Source organism: Heteronotia binoei, chromosome 1 (assembly GCF_032191835.1).
Source record: "Heteronotia binoei isolate CCM8104 ecotype False Entrance Well chromosome 1, APGP_CSIRO_Hbin_v1, whole genome shotgun sequence".
Classification (NCBI taxonomy): Eukaryota; Metazoa; Chordata; class Lepidosauria; order Squamata; family Gekkonidae; genus Heteronotia; species Heteronotia binoei.
The window spans coordinates 25,457,888-25,474,833 of NC_083223.1; the positions used below are offsets into that span (position 1 = coordinate 25,457,888).

At 48.3% G+C, this 16,946-nt stretch overlaps 1 protein-coding gene across 2 annotated transcripts in view; it reads left to right on the top strand.

Moving 5' to 3' along the window:
- Positions 1 to 3,196, top strand: part of FERMT1 (FERM domain containing kindlin 1) — a 124,092-nt gene extending 120,896 nt beyond the window's left edge. For both annotated transcript variants that reach the window (XM_060232676.1, XM_060232667.1), the window contains exon 15: positions 742 to 3,196. In XM_060232676.1, coding sequence (XP_060088659.1) covers positions 742 to 915 — 174 coding nt within the window. In that variant the 3' untranslated portion in view covers positions 916 to 3,196. The remainder of the gene's footprint in view (positions 1 to 741) is intronic.
- The last annotated feature ends 13,750 nt before the right edge of the window (positions 3,197 to 16,946 follow it).

Here is a 16,946-nt window from a genome sequence, read left to right on the forward strand (position 1 = left end):
TTCGCTGGAAAGTCAGATGCTGAAGCTCAAATACTTTGGCCACCAAATGAGAAGGGAGCACTCACTGGAGAAGATCCTGATGCTGGGAAAGACAGAAGGCAAAAAAGGGGACAGCAAAAGATGAGATGGCTGGACAGTGTTACTGATGTAACAAACACGAATTTGAGCAGACTTCGGAGGATGGTGGAAGACAGGAGGGCCTGGCGTGACCTTGTCCATGGGGCCACAAAGAGTCACTCGCTGTGCAACTGAACAACAAATATATACACATACATATATGTACATACACACACACATATATATACATTCAGATAGACAGACAGACAGACAGATACAAAGGCCTGCTTTATTTGTGTACACTTAACCTCAAGGACCCACAGGGCTGGATGCCGATCAGGTAAAAAGGAGTTGTGACCAGTGTTCCCTCTAAGCTGAGTTAGTGTGAGTTAGCTTACAGTTTTTTAGCCTCCGGCTCACACGTTTTTGTCTTCGCTCAAAAAGGAGGGCCCCAGAGCAAACCAATTTATGCAGTAGCCAGATGGCTCGCTCACAACTTCAATGCCAGTAGCTCATGAAGTAGAATATTTGCTCACAAGACTCCACAGCTTAGAGGGAACATTGGTTGTGACCCAGGGGGCCCAGGCTTGGGTCGCTGACACCTCGGCTCTGGAGAGACCTTGCTGCTGAATTACAGCAGATATAATGGTTACATCTAGTTCATTTTTCATTTTTTCCCTTTAGGTGGCTATTGAATTTGATCAGAACGTGTCTATTGCTTTCACATGCCTGAGCACTGACTGCAAGGTAGTCCATGAATACATCGGAGGCTATATTTTCCTGTCCACCCGTGCCAAAGACCAGAACGAAACGTTGGATGAAGACTTGTTCCATAAATTAACTGGAGGATGGGAGTGAGGTGATGCCACACCTGGATTATCTCAGCTCAAGAAAACTGCAAAACGATACTCATCTCTTCTGAACAGGAGCAGGGCGTTAGGCTGTTCTGGTCTTAAATCTCTTTCACCCCATCCATCTAACTTATCTCAGGGGTTAACCAAGTTAAATTTAAATACTTGAAGCTTGTTTCACTCTAACAAAATAGTATGGAGAGGGAATACACAGTTCTGTTCCTCTGCCATTTTTATTGCTCAGTCATCCTGTTGAAAACAGTTAAGACCCTGCTCCTTTGCATGCAAAGGATACCAGTTGCTCTTCCCATCCTCACTTCCTATTTCTATGTGGTCTGCTCTGCACATAAGAGTGCCTTGCCACTGACCTCTTTTATTTCCCCCCCCCCTGCATTTGCAGGATATGCTTGACATGCTTAGGCTGGAGTCAGATGACAGGCTTAGAGTGTTTTGGCCACGTCTCTAATTTAATCCTTATTTTTTGTGCTACAGACTTTTGTCTAAACATCTACCCTTAATCTGTTGTTCCACATGCCATGGTTGACTGTTCAAATTATTGCTGCACAGTAACCATGAAGCAGTCAGACAGGCAGCATCCTTTTGTTTCTTTTGCTTTTCACACATGCACATAAGTGCGTAGCCAAAGCACTGGCTTCTTTTTGTCAGCTCTGCAATCCCTCTGCCAAGTACTGTGATCATTAGTTCCTACACTACTATATTTCTCCACCAGAAATCTTTCCCACCTGAACTTATTCCCTTCCCCACTCGTTTCATAGGGAAGTTTTCCCTTTTCCTCTCTCCATAGAGCTTTCCTGCCAGATCAATATTATGACTTGGAGTAAAGTTCTGGGGGCAGTGTCCTGGCCACCGATATTGGAGCCTAAATATCAACTATTTCCAGTGCCATCCCACCCCAAGAAATGGCACAAAGGGTCGTTTTTCTTGAAGTTGTTACTCTAAAACAACTCCCTTGGAGGCTCCCAATTCTGGCGGAATATTTGGGCACTGAAATGAGCAAGTGGTGATTGACAACCCTGCCACAAAGATCCGATAACGCACACATTGCTAACTGAATTTTTTTAAAGGAGCAAAAATGGAAGATTCAGATTTCCCGAACAGCTTGAGATTGCAGCTGAGAGTTCAGACATCCAGAAATGCAGGGTGAAACCAGCTGCAGTCATAAAGACCAGGCTGAGTGCTGTTGCCGAGAAAGTCACAATCAGAGTGGGGTGGGAACAATGACTGGGGAACAGGATACTGATGATGCTGTTTGAACATGAAGTTTAAATCCAAAGGGAACAGCAATGACATCAGATCAAAGAGCTCATCTGATCACAGCCTTAGGATACCAAAAGGATTGTGCCCTTGCTGGTTTCCCCCCACCCCCTTCAAATTAATGCTACGAGCAAAGCACAAGTGGTGTGGGGGGATTTTTTTCTCTTGCCGTGTGTGGTTTAAAATGGTTTTTCTATGAGCAGAATACATCTGCACATGGAAGGTCTGCAATCCATAAACAAAAGGCATCTTCTGCCTGCAGGAGCTTGGTAGAGTTGCCTGCTCTGGGTTGGGAAATACTTGGATATTTTGGGGGTAGAGTCTGGAGAGGACAGTGTTTGGGGAGGGGAGGGACCTCAGGAGGATATAATGCCACAGAGCCCAACCTCCAAAGCACCCATTTTATCCAGGGGAATTGATGCGGGATTTTTAAGAGTCTACTCTTGTCAATTTTAATTATCTACAGGGAAGAAAGGTGCTAATGCAGCAGGAACAAAATGCTGTGTTTATGTGTTATGAATAAAGTTATATATGTTTTTATAGGAAGAGGCATATTTTTAATTCTTGCAATAATATTCAAATCTACAACTACAATGTTTATTTTTGTTACTGTTACTTGTTTTGTCAAAGGTGGACTTTTTTCTTTTGTCTCCATCCATTTTTTTTTAAAGTTTATGAAATGTTTTAAACTGTTTTTCACATTTTCATAACCATTTAGAATTCAAATGGTAAAATATTTGCTTTTGGGAGCTGTGTTCCTACAGGTTGCAATGTAGTTCTTATTTGGGGTAGAACTGACAGCCTTTGATTGTGGTTTTAATTTTGTACTGCTTGATACCACCTAAGAGAGGGCAGGAAGCAACCAGAGCCACCAGGCATCTGAGAATCTTCTTTCCAAGGAACATTTTTAATCGAATTCTGAATTGTATTGCATTTTATTACTGTAAGCTGTTTGGTAATCAATTATTGGATGAAAGGGGTTATAAATAAAAGTCTTTAAAATAATTCTAAAATACTCTCTTTGAACATTTAAGTGGTTTTGACAGCTTTTATTTCAAAATCATTAATCAGGCAACAATGATAATGATGATGACAACGATGATATTGGATATATACCCCGCCCTTCACTCTGAATCTCAGTCTCAGAGTGGCCTACAATCTCCTTTACCTTCCTCCCCCACAACAGACGCCTTGTGAGGTGGATGGGGCTGAGAGAGCTCTCCCCAGAAGCTGCCCTTTCAAGGACAATTCCTACAAGAGCTATGGCTGACTCAAGGCCATTGCAGCAGTTGCAAATGGGGAATCAAACCCAGTTCTCCCAGATAAGAGTCCACACATTTAACCATAACAAACTGGCTCTATAGCCAAAGGAGTGTGGGTGGGTGTGTTTTTTAAAAAGTGGTAGCCCCTTTCTTTACAGAAATATAAGGGAAACTGAACAAGCAGTTTTCCACTTGATCACCTTAGAGAAGAACGCTCTGTTCCTTAGACTACTTTACATTGTTTCTGTCCTTTCTTCTTTTTTATTACCTATCTTTTTAAATCATAGAATTGGAAAGGACTTCTAAGGTCATCTATGTCAAGCATGGAAGTTTCAGATAACCAAGTGATTGTTTAAAACAAAGTCTTAGTTTATTGATAATCCATTGTTGCTCATCGGTAGAGCACCTTGAAAGTGATACAAAGTATTGCTATGCATAAAGCGTTAAAGGTTACATCCAAGCGCATTGGGAATGATAGTTCAAAGACATAACAAAGACGTGTGAATTGCTACATATCTACACATAGCTATCTCTGTGGTTAAACTTCCCGGGTCTCATGCATACATTTAATGACTACAGTGTGTAAACTTTCCAGGAGGCACCCGTTATCAAAGCATTACATTACTACATTTGCTACTCAAAGGTGGGAAAGAGAAAAGGGAGGGTAGAGGGCCGGATGGGTCTCTGGCTTTGATATGCAATTATATTGGAAAGCGTTCTACAAGAAAATCAACTTTAACATTTAATACTGAGTATAAACCATATGCTTGACATACTGCCCCCCCTAAGGCTTTCTCTAGGGTTTTTCTGGATGCAGTAGGTAAAACTTCTTTATTAACTAGGGATCTCTCACGTTTACGGCTTCAACCCACTCATCGTGACTGGGGAAAAGTGCTTCCATCTAATTAAAAAATACAACACTCCCCTCTTCAATTTTGCATCCAGTATCTCTTGCACCTCATGGTGACTCTGACCCTCAATTTGAATCGGTTGAGGGGCTGGTGATCGCGGATGCCAAGTCGTAGCCCCAGGATCCCGCTGTAATAGACTGCATTGAAAGACAGGGTGAGTTTTACTAAACAGTTTTGGCAAGTCTAACTCCACCATCACTTTGTTTATGATCTTTATTTTAAAAGGTCCTAAGAATTTATAAGCCAATTTCTTAGATGATTGAGGAATTGGTAAGTTTTTAGTTGATAAAAACACAGTCTACTTTAAAATCCCAGACCGGGGAGTGCTTCTTATAATGTTTCTTGTAAGTGTCGTTGGCAGCTTCCAAATTCTCCTGTATTACTTTCCATTCTTTCCCCAAAGTTCCCCACCATTGTTCAAATGAGGAAGGCCCTGTGGATGTTTCACCCCCTGGTAGTAAAGGAAAAGATTTCCCCTCATATCCATTCACGACTCTAAAGAGCAAGGCTTTAGTGGAGCTGTGAATGCTATTATTGTATCCATACTCCGCAAAGGGTAGCAGTTCCACCCAATTGGATTGTTGGTGATTCACATAACACCGTAAATATTGCGCTAGAAGCGCATTCACTCTCTCCATCTGCCCGTCCGTTTGGGGGTGGTATGCTGAGCTCAAACCCTGCTCAATGTTGGTTAATCTGCAAAACTCCCACCAGAAGTTGGCAACGAACTGTCAAGCATGGCTAATTCTGATCAATAACTGATGGTTTTAGGGCCTGGCTAAAAGCAGGACTGGGTAATATCACAGAGAACCAAATGTTGCTAGTTTATTATGGTTTCCTGGCTCCCCTCTTGTTTTAAGACTGTTAATTAGAGGGAACAAAGTAATCAGCACCTTCCCATGAATCCTTCTCCGGGAGGATGAGCCATCTGGGCTTTGAAAGGCTGAATGTCTGATAACGCCCTTAGAATGTAGTTTTGATATTCTATGTGTGAATGTTCTCCTCCTTCCCTCCCCGTAGGAATCCCTTTGAAGTGTAGCTTAAGAGTTGTGTATCAATGTATTGGTTTCATTCTTCTCAAGCAATGGCTTGAGCCAAAGTATCGGTCTGTCAATAAACGTAGTCTTTGTATCAACTTCGACTCGTCATTGAACCTGCATGCTTGACATTTTGAGAAGAATCCTTTTTGAAGCTTAACCACCCTGGCTACTTTATAACCGAATGGCTGAAAAGATTCCAGGAGGTGGTGAGTTTCATGAGCCTGAAGATGGGTGCCCGTGCCGTGGCATGTACTGGACGCCCGGAGAGGACCAGGCTCACCTCTCCAAATCCAACAGCTCCTGGTCACACACCCCCCGGCAGTGGCAGCTGCGGACCTCCACCACCACGATGGACGAGGCACTGGCGTGGAGGGAGGCCATCCTAACAAGACACATGCGCCAGGTGAGCCAGAGGAGATCGATACCATCGTGGTCGTTCCCCTGCCAGACGGCGATCCCGACTCGGGGGAGAGGGATCTGGAGGCCCCAGCCCCGAAGGAGGAGGAGGATGTGGTGGCCTGCGAATTCCGTGCGATGGTCCTCAAAGAGGTGGAGGACGTGGCCAAGGGGCTGCAGGACGAGATGCAGGCGATGACCGCTCGAATGGCGGGGAGATCACCAGGGAGATCACCCGGTCTCTGGGACTGCCCGGACCCCGGAGGGTTCACCCCGGGGGCACCGGCTGTTCCACCACCTGCGGGACTGGCACCGAGACCGGCAGCACCTCCAGCACCCAGGGAAGGAGGCCGCAGGTGGGAGCTGGATGCCACGTTCGATGGGGACGTGGAGGAGGTGGAATACTTCACGATCCAGGCCAACAACTACATGCACTACTGGGGAAACACGTTCCCCGATGAATTCAGTCGAGTGGCCTACCTGGGATCAAAACTGAAGGGGGCCACCAAGAGATGGTACATGAGCCTGTACGAAGCCGCGAAGGTGAGAGGGTGGAGTGAGCTGATGAAGATCGAGCATTTCACCAGGGGGCTGAATGCTGGCATCCTGGATCAAGCCCTTACCCAAGCCAGACCTACCATGCTGGTGGGATGGATCCAGCTGGCGGGCGAGGTCGAGACCAACATGAAACGGGTGGCCATGCAGCGCCAGCAGCAGAGCGGCAAGGGGAGCCGAGATCCAAAGATGGGGGCTAAACCGAAGGTGAAGAAAGTCCAAAGAGGAGGAGGCTGCGGGAAGGCTGCAGGGTCCCAGAAGTGTTTCCGATGCGGGGACCCCAACCATCTGGCCAGCAACTGCTCTAATCCACCTTGGGCACCTCCGAGTGCGCCCAAGCCGGGCCACCCTAAGGAAGCGGCGAAAGGCAGCGCTGCAACCGCCAGGGAGCCAGAGGATGATGCCCTCATTGCTGACGAGCTGAGTGAGCTGGTGTGGATGCACGAGCCGTCAGGAAATGAGGACGACCTGCTCTAAAGGGTGCCAACCAGCAGGTCGCGGAGGAACCGGCACCACTCAGGATGAGAGTAACAGGGTTACTCTCTGGTTGTACCAGTGAAACTGTTGAACCCTAAACTCAAAAGATTTGTACATGTGAGAGCCCTGATTGATCCAGGATGCAATTGGGACTTAATCACCCCTAAGTTGGTGGACGCCTTGGGTTGGCCACCACAGCCCTTCCCTTCCCCATACAATTCGAACAAATGGACGGGTCGGTGATGCTGGGAGAGCCCTGTGTGCTAGAGACTCAGTTGATGCCTGTGGGGATCGAAGGGCATTGGGACCAGGAAACATTTGTAATCGCCCCCTCTTGCTCTTATGATGTAGTCCTGGGAGTGGGGTGGTTGGCTAAACACGAGCCGAGCATTCGGTGGGGGGATCAAACTATAAAGTTTGTTGACCCACTGTGTAAGTCCTTTGGAGTCTGGACTGGGGCCCACAGCCCCTCCTATGAAGGAGAAGGTCTGTTTGACAATGGAAGAGGTCCCAGCTGTTCCTAAGGCATACCGGGACTTGATGGGGGTGTTTAGTGAGCAGGGAGCAGACGAACTCCACCCCCCCACACAGGAGCACCGACTGCGCCATCGAACTGATACCAGGTCAGTCGCTGCCTAAAGCTAAACTATACTCCATGGGTTGGGCAGAGAAAGTGGAGTTACGGAAATTTCTAGACTGGAATTTGAAGCGGGGTTTTATCAGACCGGCAACAGCCCCCCACGCCGCCCCCGTTTTGTTTAGGAAAAAGAAGGACGGCACGCTCAGGCTTTGCACGGACTTTCATGGGATTAACGGGATTTCGGCATCAAATGCCTATCCCATCCCCCTCATCAAAGACTTGTTAAGCACAGTGTCCGAAGGAAAGATTTTCACCAAACTGGACTTAAGGGATGTGTATTTTAGAGTGTACATATAGGAGGGGGATGAATGGAAGATGGCTTTTAAAGGTAGTTTGCCGGGCTCAGGGATTGGATTGCCAGGGGAAAAGTTAATTTGCCAGCCTCCAGGACTGGATTGCCAAGGGGAAAGGTAGTTTACTAGTTTCTGGCACTGAATTGCCAGGGGGAAGAGTAGTTTGCAAGCCTCTGGCACTGGATTGCTAGGGGGAAAGTTATTTTGCCAGCCTATGGGACTGGATTGCCAGGGGAAAGGGTAGTTTGCAAGCATCTAGCACTGGATAGCCAGGGAAAACGTTAGTTTGACAGTCTCCAGGACTGGGTTGCCAAACAAAACAGGTAGTTTTCCACCCTCAGGCACTGGATTGCCTATGGAAAAGGTAGTTCGCAAACCTCTGTGACTGGATTGCCAGGGGAAAAGGTAGTTTGCCACCCTCTGGGACTGGATTGCCAGGGGAAAAATTAGTTTGCCAGCTTCCGGGACTGGCTTGCCAAAGGAAAGCTTAGTTTGCCAGCCTCTGGCACTGGATTGCTCGAGGAAAACATAGTTTGCCAACCTCTGGTATTGGATTGCCAAGGGAAAAGTCAGTTTGCAAGCCTCCAGGACGGATTGCCAGGGTAAAAGGTAGTTTGACAATCTCTGAAACTGGATTGTCAGGGGAAAAGGTAGTTTGCCTGTCTCAGAACTCCATTAGTTGTCCCAGGGAGTTGCCAATCCACCCTGCCACCCCGTCGGGTGCTTAAATGGGGAGGGGAGTCCGGGAGCTGCCTTTGCCATCTCTCCACGACCTGGTATTCAGAAGTCCATGACCTGGGGCCAGATCCCAACCCTGCAAATGGAAAACACTCAATTAATGCATTAAGTAACATTAAACATACCAAGCTTGTATTTATACTTCTGTTAATTCAAGTTGACATGTTATGTTTTCTCTCAGCCATATATGTTATGGTGAGCAGCATAAAAGACATATTATGTGTTTATTGTTAGTAATAACCTGACATTGCACTGTTGTTTTGTGGAGCATCTGGTTCACTATTGTTTTCTAGAAAATAACAGAAAGGCCCAGAGAGATTTTGAAATTAGATATATGTATAGTTGCACAACAACTGGCTCTTCTTTCTTGTGCAGCCAAGCCCAGTGCTGAAGGATTTAAAACTTGACAGGTATCCCAGCTCCCCTTTGTCCTCCTCAGCTTTTAGTGTCCAAAAAGTGGGGAGCAACAGAATGACACCATATTATTTCTCCTGTTATTTATGTTATGTTACCAACCAGCCTTCTGCTTGTATTGGGATCTGGTTCAGCCAGAGCTTGAAGCATCACAATTACCAGGATATTTTAGTCCTTACAATCATGGGGTTGGGTAGAGGGGAGACTCTGCATTTGCTAGGGAAGGGGTGGGAGTGGGGGAAGAGGCATTCATCCCAGAACCTGGTACAGTCTGCTCCTCTCTCTCTCTGTTAATCTTCCTATGCCATTAAGGAATTCAGCTTTCAGTCCTGGATGATTTACTGCACCCTACAGCAGAGGGAACAGTGGACTTGCACCTTTCAAAGTTCCCCGAGGTGCTGTTCTGATACAAGAAGTTTTCTTTTTAACACACATAAATCACCATAGCTAGGCATGCCCCAGACCTCAGCAGGCTTAAGTGTACCCAATATTGTTTTGAATTGTGGCCAGTGTTTGGCTCACCAGAGTGCCTTAAAAACACTGAGGTCTCCTTGGGCCTTTATCTAGGAGATCTGGATTGGATCCCTTTGCACAATTCAGTTTCACCCATGATTCTCCAGCAGAATCTTAAAGTAGCACTTTAAAGGCGCTACTTGACTCCTACTTTGTTCTACTGCTTCAGACCAACATGGCTGCCCACCTGGATCTCTTTGGCAGACGATAAGAGAACATCTTAAGAGTGCAATCCTGTGCACATTTCTTTGGGAACGAATTCCACTGAGGTCAGTGGTACATATTTTGCACATTGAAAGTACTCATAGGAATGAGCAACTTCAGTCCTCTGGATGTAGCCTGTGCTTTTACACTGGGGTTGAGATTTGATTTGGAGAGCCCCGTGGTGCAGACTGTTAAAGCTGCAGTACTGCAGTCCTAAGCTCTGCTCACGACTAGGGGTGTGCAAAAAAATAATAATAATTAGGAATTAATCAGATTCAGAAATATACGGGGCCAAAATATTCAGAATATCGTATATTTCTGAATACTGGTACTCGAAATAGCTGTATATATGGGAGATATACGGCTATTTCCAAATATACGGCCCCATTATACCCTATGCACCATTAATATCAATGGCAAAATAGAGTATATTGGAAACTGCCTGGAGGGGGTTTGAGGGAGAGCCCCCAAATTTGCAGGGGACCTGCAGGCGACTCTCCCCTACAAACCCCCCAAGTCCCAAAAAGATTGGGCCAGGGGTTCCCATTCCAGGGGCACCCAAAGAGGGTGCCCCTATCCCACCATTATATCCTATGGGCCATTGAAATCAATGGCAACATAGGGCATAATTAGAGGCTACTGGGGGGCAGGGGGTTTGAGGGAGAGCCCCCAAAACTGCAGGGGACTCTCCCCTACAAACCCCCCAAGTCCCAAAAAGATTGGGCCAGGGGGTCCCTGTCTTTGGGCTCCCCAAAAGGCCCATTGCCACCAATGCTGGGGAAAGCCCAATTAGCCACTTCCTCCACTATAATTGCTGTAGGAAAAGTGGCTCTGGCCAGAGCGGGGTTTGAGGGAGAGGCCCCAAAACTGCAGGACAGCTTCAGGGGACTCCCCCGCATGCAACCCCCCTGGCCCAAAAAGACTGCACCCATCTGTGGGCACCTTGAAAGGAACACGTTTCCCAATGGTGAGAAAAAACCAATTAGAGCCACTTTCCCCACTGTAATTGTCGTGGGGAAAGTGGCTCTGGGGAGCAGGGGGTTTTGAGGAGAGCCCCCCAAACCAGGGGGTCCAATTCCTGGGGCACCCAAAGCCAAACCTAACTTCACACCAGAGAATCTCTATAGGATCCAAATGCACTACATCCATCCATCTACTCTATGAACCCTGACGGCCTGGAACCAATATAAACCCACTGCCACACAAAACACAATCTGCTCAAGGTCTGCTCTGCAGACCTGGCTGCAGCAAACCCAGATGCCAGCTCTCCAGCTCTGCCCCAAACAATGCAGGGAGAGCTGGCCAAGCACAACGGGCATGCTGGTTTGGGTCCTTCACCCAGATCCCAGCTTCCCTGCCACAGAATGCGCAATCTACAGATGCCAGCTCTCCAGCCCTGCCCCAAACAACGCGGGGAGAGCTGGCCAAGCACAACAAGCATGCTGGTTCTGGGTCTCTCACCCAGATGCCAGCTTCCCTGCCACAGAACATGCAAACTACAGATGCCAGCTCTCCAGCCCTGCCCCAAACAACACAACTCTCAAACAAGACAAGCGGTGGACCACACCTAGCTCCACATCATTCTGTATCTGACGCAAAGCAAGAAGCATTTAGACTTACCTTGAGTGATGGATGGTTGGCTGGTCCAGGCTCTTTTACGTTACCCAGGATGCACCACAAGGAGGTGAGCCAGAGTTGCACCCCAAATGAGGAAGATCACTGGGGGGACCTCAGATTGTGTGAGAGGAAGGCAACCATTCCTTCTCGCTCAGCTCATCAGCAACACACCAACTATCACTGTCCCATCAGAGAGACCTCAGCATTGGTATGGCTGCTGGCTGCCTGTCATCATCACTGGCACCTCCCTCTTTCTTCCTCCTGCCCCTGAAAAAAAAACTGGGTTATCCTGGCTGGGCCTGTGGGTGCTGTCAGTTACAGTTGGGGGCTGCAATGGTCCTTTCAGTATTATTAGGCATGGGTGGATGGGACTGGGGAAATTTGGATTGCTTTGCAGATTTTAAATCAACATTCACTTTCGGTTTGGGGATGGATGAGGGGTGGGGGGGTGCACTGCCAATCAATTTGGGAGTGAGTTTTTGGGCTGTCTTTGGACTCTAGTCTATGTTTAGTGGGAGAGCGTTTTACAACCACCTTCCAAGCGTGGGCCAAGAGAGGATGCAGGCACAAGTAGGTGCTCACTTCATTCACTCTCAAAGTCTATGTTCGGTGAGCCGAACAGAGGCAAGTTGACCTTCAGGAAGACCAACTGCTCAACTGTCCAGGGTTGCAGGCGATTGCGATGTGGGCAGACAATGTCATCCATATGCAAAAAGATGCACTCGTTCTGCACACTCGTTGGTGGGCATGAGAGGAACGCCTTAGCCACAGAGGAGAGGGCCAGCCAGACCCCCTCCTTCATGACCCAGTAGTCCAAAGGATATGTTTCCTGCGACTCATTGGGCTCTGAAAGATAGTCCCTCACCATTGCAGCACCATCTGCTCTCAGGGGCCTACCGCTCCCAGAGCCGCCCGATGAGTGTCATCTCAGCACTCTTCTTGGCGTGAGTCTGGTGGGAAACACTGCCTAACTGGGGAGGCTGGGAATGAACAGCAGTGGAAGTGGCAGATGAGCTGCTTCCACCCCCCTCCTCCTCAGCTACCGGCACTGGGCCTGCCCTGACTCTGCAGCGCTCAACCTTCTGGGAGAGCTCATCTCGCCAGTGATCGAGCTCGTTGGCCCACTCGGCGACTGTGCCCTTAAGGCGCGGGTCTAACATGGTCGCCATCATGTAGACCTTATCCTGGGTGAAAGTCTGAAAGCGGGCCTCAAGCCCTTCCTGCATCCTAACAACCAGGGTGCGCACTGCTGAAAGAATGTCTGCACGGCCTTGAGCTGGCACTAGAAACGAGGCCAGGTCCTCACGGGCCATGTGGACTATGGGGACGACCAGTGCGATGCTCACCATGTCAGACGAGAGCATTTCTGTGTGGGTCTTGAAGGGCCCAAGAACCTCCACAGTCTGAGAAATGACCACCCAATCCTCTTGGGTGAGACAGTTCTCATCCCAAAAGACCCTCGTCTCAGAGACAAAGGCATCCAGGTCTGCTCTCTGCTCCACCATGTGCTCCAGCATGGCACAGGTTTTGTTCCAGCGTGTGCTGACGTCACCGATCAGGTGGTGCCCTGGCATGCCTGTCAATGTCTCTTTCTCACGCAGCAGATACAAGTCTGTATTGCTGCATGAGAAGTGACCCATGATGTGCTGACACTTCTGGAGCATTAGTCGGTATTCATGAATCGCAGCTAGATACCGATGATCCTGGCTTTTTGTCTGGCCCAATGCGTCCTTAACCACGAGGTGGAGAAGGTGGGCCACGCAAGGAAGGCATTTTAGGCCCTGACGCTGGACAGCCGCCTTAATGTTTGAGCCACCATCAGTCACCACGAAGCCCGTGGCAACGTCCCCGCTGCCTACCCAGCACTCTAACTGCCGTGAGAGGATGGCTCTGAGAGTGTCCGCTGTGTGCGGCGCGTCGACTGCTTTGGCGTGCAGCAAGGCCCAGCAATAGCCAGCCTGGCGGCCCTGACCCTGCCTGCCACTACTTCCACCCCCACCCTGCAGCTCACTGGGTTGCCACCAATGCGCAGTCAGGGAGAGATACTCCTCGAATGCCTGTTGGGAGCTCCAGATATCTGAGGTGAAATGAACAGTCCCCCCGACAGCATGGGACAAATGCTCCTTCACCACAGATCTGGTCACCCTGAAAACAGCTGGCACAATGGTCCTGCTAATGGTGGTTCTAGCAGGAATATTGTACCAGGGCACCAGGTACTCGAGCAACCCTAGCACCCCAGGATTCTTGACCACTGAAAATGGAAGCCCATGGGCGATCGACCTGGCAAGGTTCCAGGCGATCACCCTCCTGCCGTACCTGATTCCCCCTCTTGGCACACAGGTGCCACCCCCACCAAACATCTCAGGCAGAGATGGCTGGCATCCCTGCCCTGTCACGGAACTCTCCTGGAGAGCTCTGGAGGTAGTCGCGGTGCGGCGGACCTCCTGGCTGGGTGGTGTTGGCCGCTTGGGCACCCCAGCACCAGCCTGCTTCTCCACCTTAAGAAGCACCGCCTGGTGGTGCTTCTGCAGGTGGTTCTGCATCCCCCCTCCCCCCGGAGTCAGGTGGGCAGGGTCCCGCCCATGACTGATCCGGGCCTTGCACAGCTGGCACTGCACATATCGTGGATCCTCTGTAAGTCGGAAATGCTTCCAGACTTTGGAGGTATACAGATGCCCAAGCAGACCGGCAGCTTGGGTGTCCGGAGCCACCTCCTGTGAGGTGCTCAGGGCAAAAACATTGTGTCTCGGGGTGGCAGGAGGGGCTGGCCACCAGGGGGAAGTGGGCAGAGATGGAGGCACCTCGTGTGTCTCCATCTCTTCCCCCTCCACCCCATGCGGCCTCCCCTCCTGGCCATCCCCTAAAGGACTGCTGGTGCTCGAAGGAACCGAAGAAGGGGACTGGTCCTCCTCAACCAGCTTCTCCTCCAGCTCCTGCACGACACTCTGCACCCTCCTTGGGGTGATCGTTTTGGACAGAAAACTATCCCCAAAGCTCATCTCCAGGGAGGGCTGCTCTTGCTGCCCCTCCTCCGGCTGCTGAGGCTGAGCGACATCAGCTGGAGGAGAGATTGCCTGAGCAGCAGACCCCTGCTCAGTGTGAGCACCTAATGGCACCTCTGCTGGGGGTGCCCCCGCAGCAGCCTCGATGAAGGGCCCAAGGCGGGACTTCTTCATCACACTCCAGCCAGAAGTCGGAGTGCTGGAAGGCGGCTGTGAAGTGGCCCTACGCACAGGTGTGTGGGGGGGGAACTGGGTCCTCCCCCTCCCCTCCACCCCTCTAGTCTTCTCCTTGGCCTTGCCCCCAGGGCCCCTCGTCTGCTGCCTGTCACTCATGTCACCCTTGCCCAGTCTCACACAACCTGAACTAAGAGTAGGGTTTTTTACAAACCTAACTCATTACACTGTACCCTGAACCAACAGGTGCCCTGACTTCTTTTTAAAAACCCTCCCACCAAAACTTGTTTGTTTGTTTTTTTGGTCTTTAACCTGTCCTTCTTTGGGTTGGGATAGTAGTAGTCTGGAAAAGTTTAGGAGACTAGGTGATCCTGCCTCTACCTGGCTACAGTTTTTAAAAGGCTACCTTGAGATGAAGGCAATCCTTATTATATCTTCCTAGTTAAACTTCTCCTAATTAGATCCTGGGACAAACCAGATTTCCTTGCAAACTAGAAATCAGGTGTCCCCTATAACTAGAGAGAAGCTGTGGTTTACCCTGTGGAAATCTAAGGATGCACCAGCTTTCAGTGCCTGAAAGCAAGATGCACTGCAACCCTAGTCTCTTTAAAAGGGAGCCTGATGTGGCCTAGTAGTCATGCTGCCTTTTATGAGAAACCTAAAATCTTTTTAAATTGCCCCTATCTGGCCTAGTTGAATTTTGAAGAAGATAAAGCCCTAAACTGGATTAATTTTTTTTTAATTTAAAAAAACACAATCCCTAAAAACACCCTTATTAGTGGGGCAGCCTATTTAGTGGCCCTAGCCAAACCAAAAGCACCCTCAGACTCCAAAAATAACTATAAAAACATGAAAGTGACCCACCCCACACAGCCCGCACACCAACCCCCTCACACCAACCAGAGGTAATTTGAAAAAACCAAAACGTGACAGAAAGAAAATTAACTTTTAACCCCCCACCCCCCAAAACCAGAACCAGGAAAAGGGACAACAGGACAGTAAAGAGAGAAATACTTGCATAGGGTTTAGGCCAGTATTTCACAACTTGTGAGTCACAAAGCCTCTGCAAATGGATTGCAGGCTAGCCACCCCTAATGCCCCCCCCCCGCCCTTTCCATTTCTCTTTTGTATATTGGAAACCAAGATTGGAAACCCCTGGAAACAATATCCTCCATACATCAGTTGGGTTCCCCCTCTCTGCACTGCATATGCATGTTAAATAAAATTTGTCCTAATGGATCAAGATGGGTAGCCGTGGTTGTCTGTCTGTAGCAGCAAAAAAAGAGCAAGAGTCCAGTAACACCTTAAAGATTAACAAAATTTGTGGCAGGTTAGGAGATTTTGTGAGTCACTGCTCACTTCTTCAGATACAGCCAAAATGTTAGCCCATCTCTACTTGGAAAGTAGAGTAATTTCAGATGACGTTGTATTATAGTGAAGCTCAAGACAATGTATCCACCTGGACTAAATGGAGATTTAAGTTTCCTGTCTCATTATCAATGTTGATTTTTCCACACCTACTCTCCCTCTGCACCTGATCCAATCATGCCTGCTATTGTCATTTCCCTGCTATTGTTATTCAGCATCTGAAATTACTCCATTCACCAAGATAATTAGGACAGATGGGCTCACATTCTGGCTGTATCTGAAGAAGTAAGCAGAAAACTCATGCCTTGCCACAGAACTCATGCAAAATCATACTCTGACACCAATTTTGTTAGACCAATTTCCCACTATTCTTATGCTGCTCTCACACTCCTCAGGGGGGCTTCTGTCGGATTTCACACTATCTGCCCCGGGGCTGCAACTAGCTTTGCCTTTTTCGCATGAACAGAAACCAGTTTTTAGAGGATCTTGTTTGCTGCACAAAAGGCAGAGCTAGTTGCAGCCCCAGGGCAAATAGTGTGTAATCTGACAGAAGCCCTGTGGAGAAGTGGAGAGTGAGAGCGGTATAAGGTTAGTGGGAAATCGGTCAGTCTTTAAGATGCTACTGAACTCTTGCTCTTTTAAACTATATCAACTTCTTATTCTCTCTAACAAAACAATCAATTTATTGCTTTTTTAAAAATCCCAGCTTTATTTCAAGAAACTCAGGGCAGCATACCTGGTTACATCTCTGTTGCACCTTCACAACAATCCTGCAAGGCAGCTTTCAAATGAGAAATATTGGTCATAGTGCCACTCTACTGCTGATCTGAGTCACCCGGAGTCACACAGTCATTTAAGAAAGGATCTTCCAATGGAGAATTGCTGGACTGGAAGATGTCAGGAAGGTTGATTATATCTACACAGCTCTTAAATCAAGGCAAAAGTTTTCCTCACTCACTAAAAACATTAAATTATTTTATGTGTACACATTTGATGCAGTAGAGTCTAGCTCACAAAATCTTATGTCACAATTAGCCTTTGTTGATGCTGTAATGGGCAAGCAAGACCAACCTTCTGAAATAGATTAGGAGTTATCATACAGTCTGCCCTCCAAAGTAGTCATTTTTCCCAAGGAGAACTGATCTCTGTTGTCTGGAGA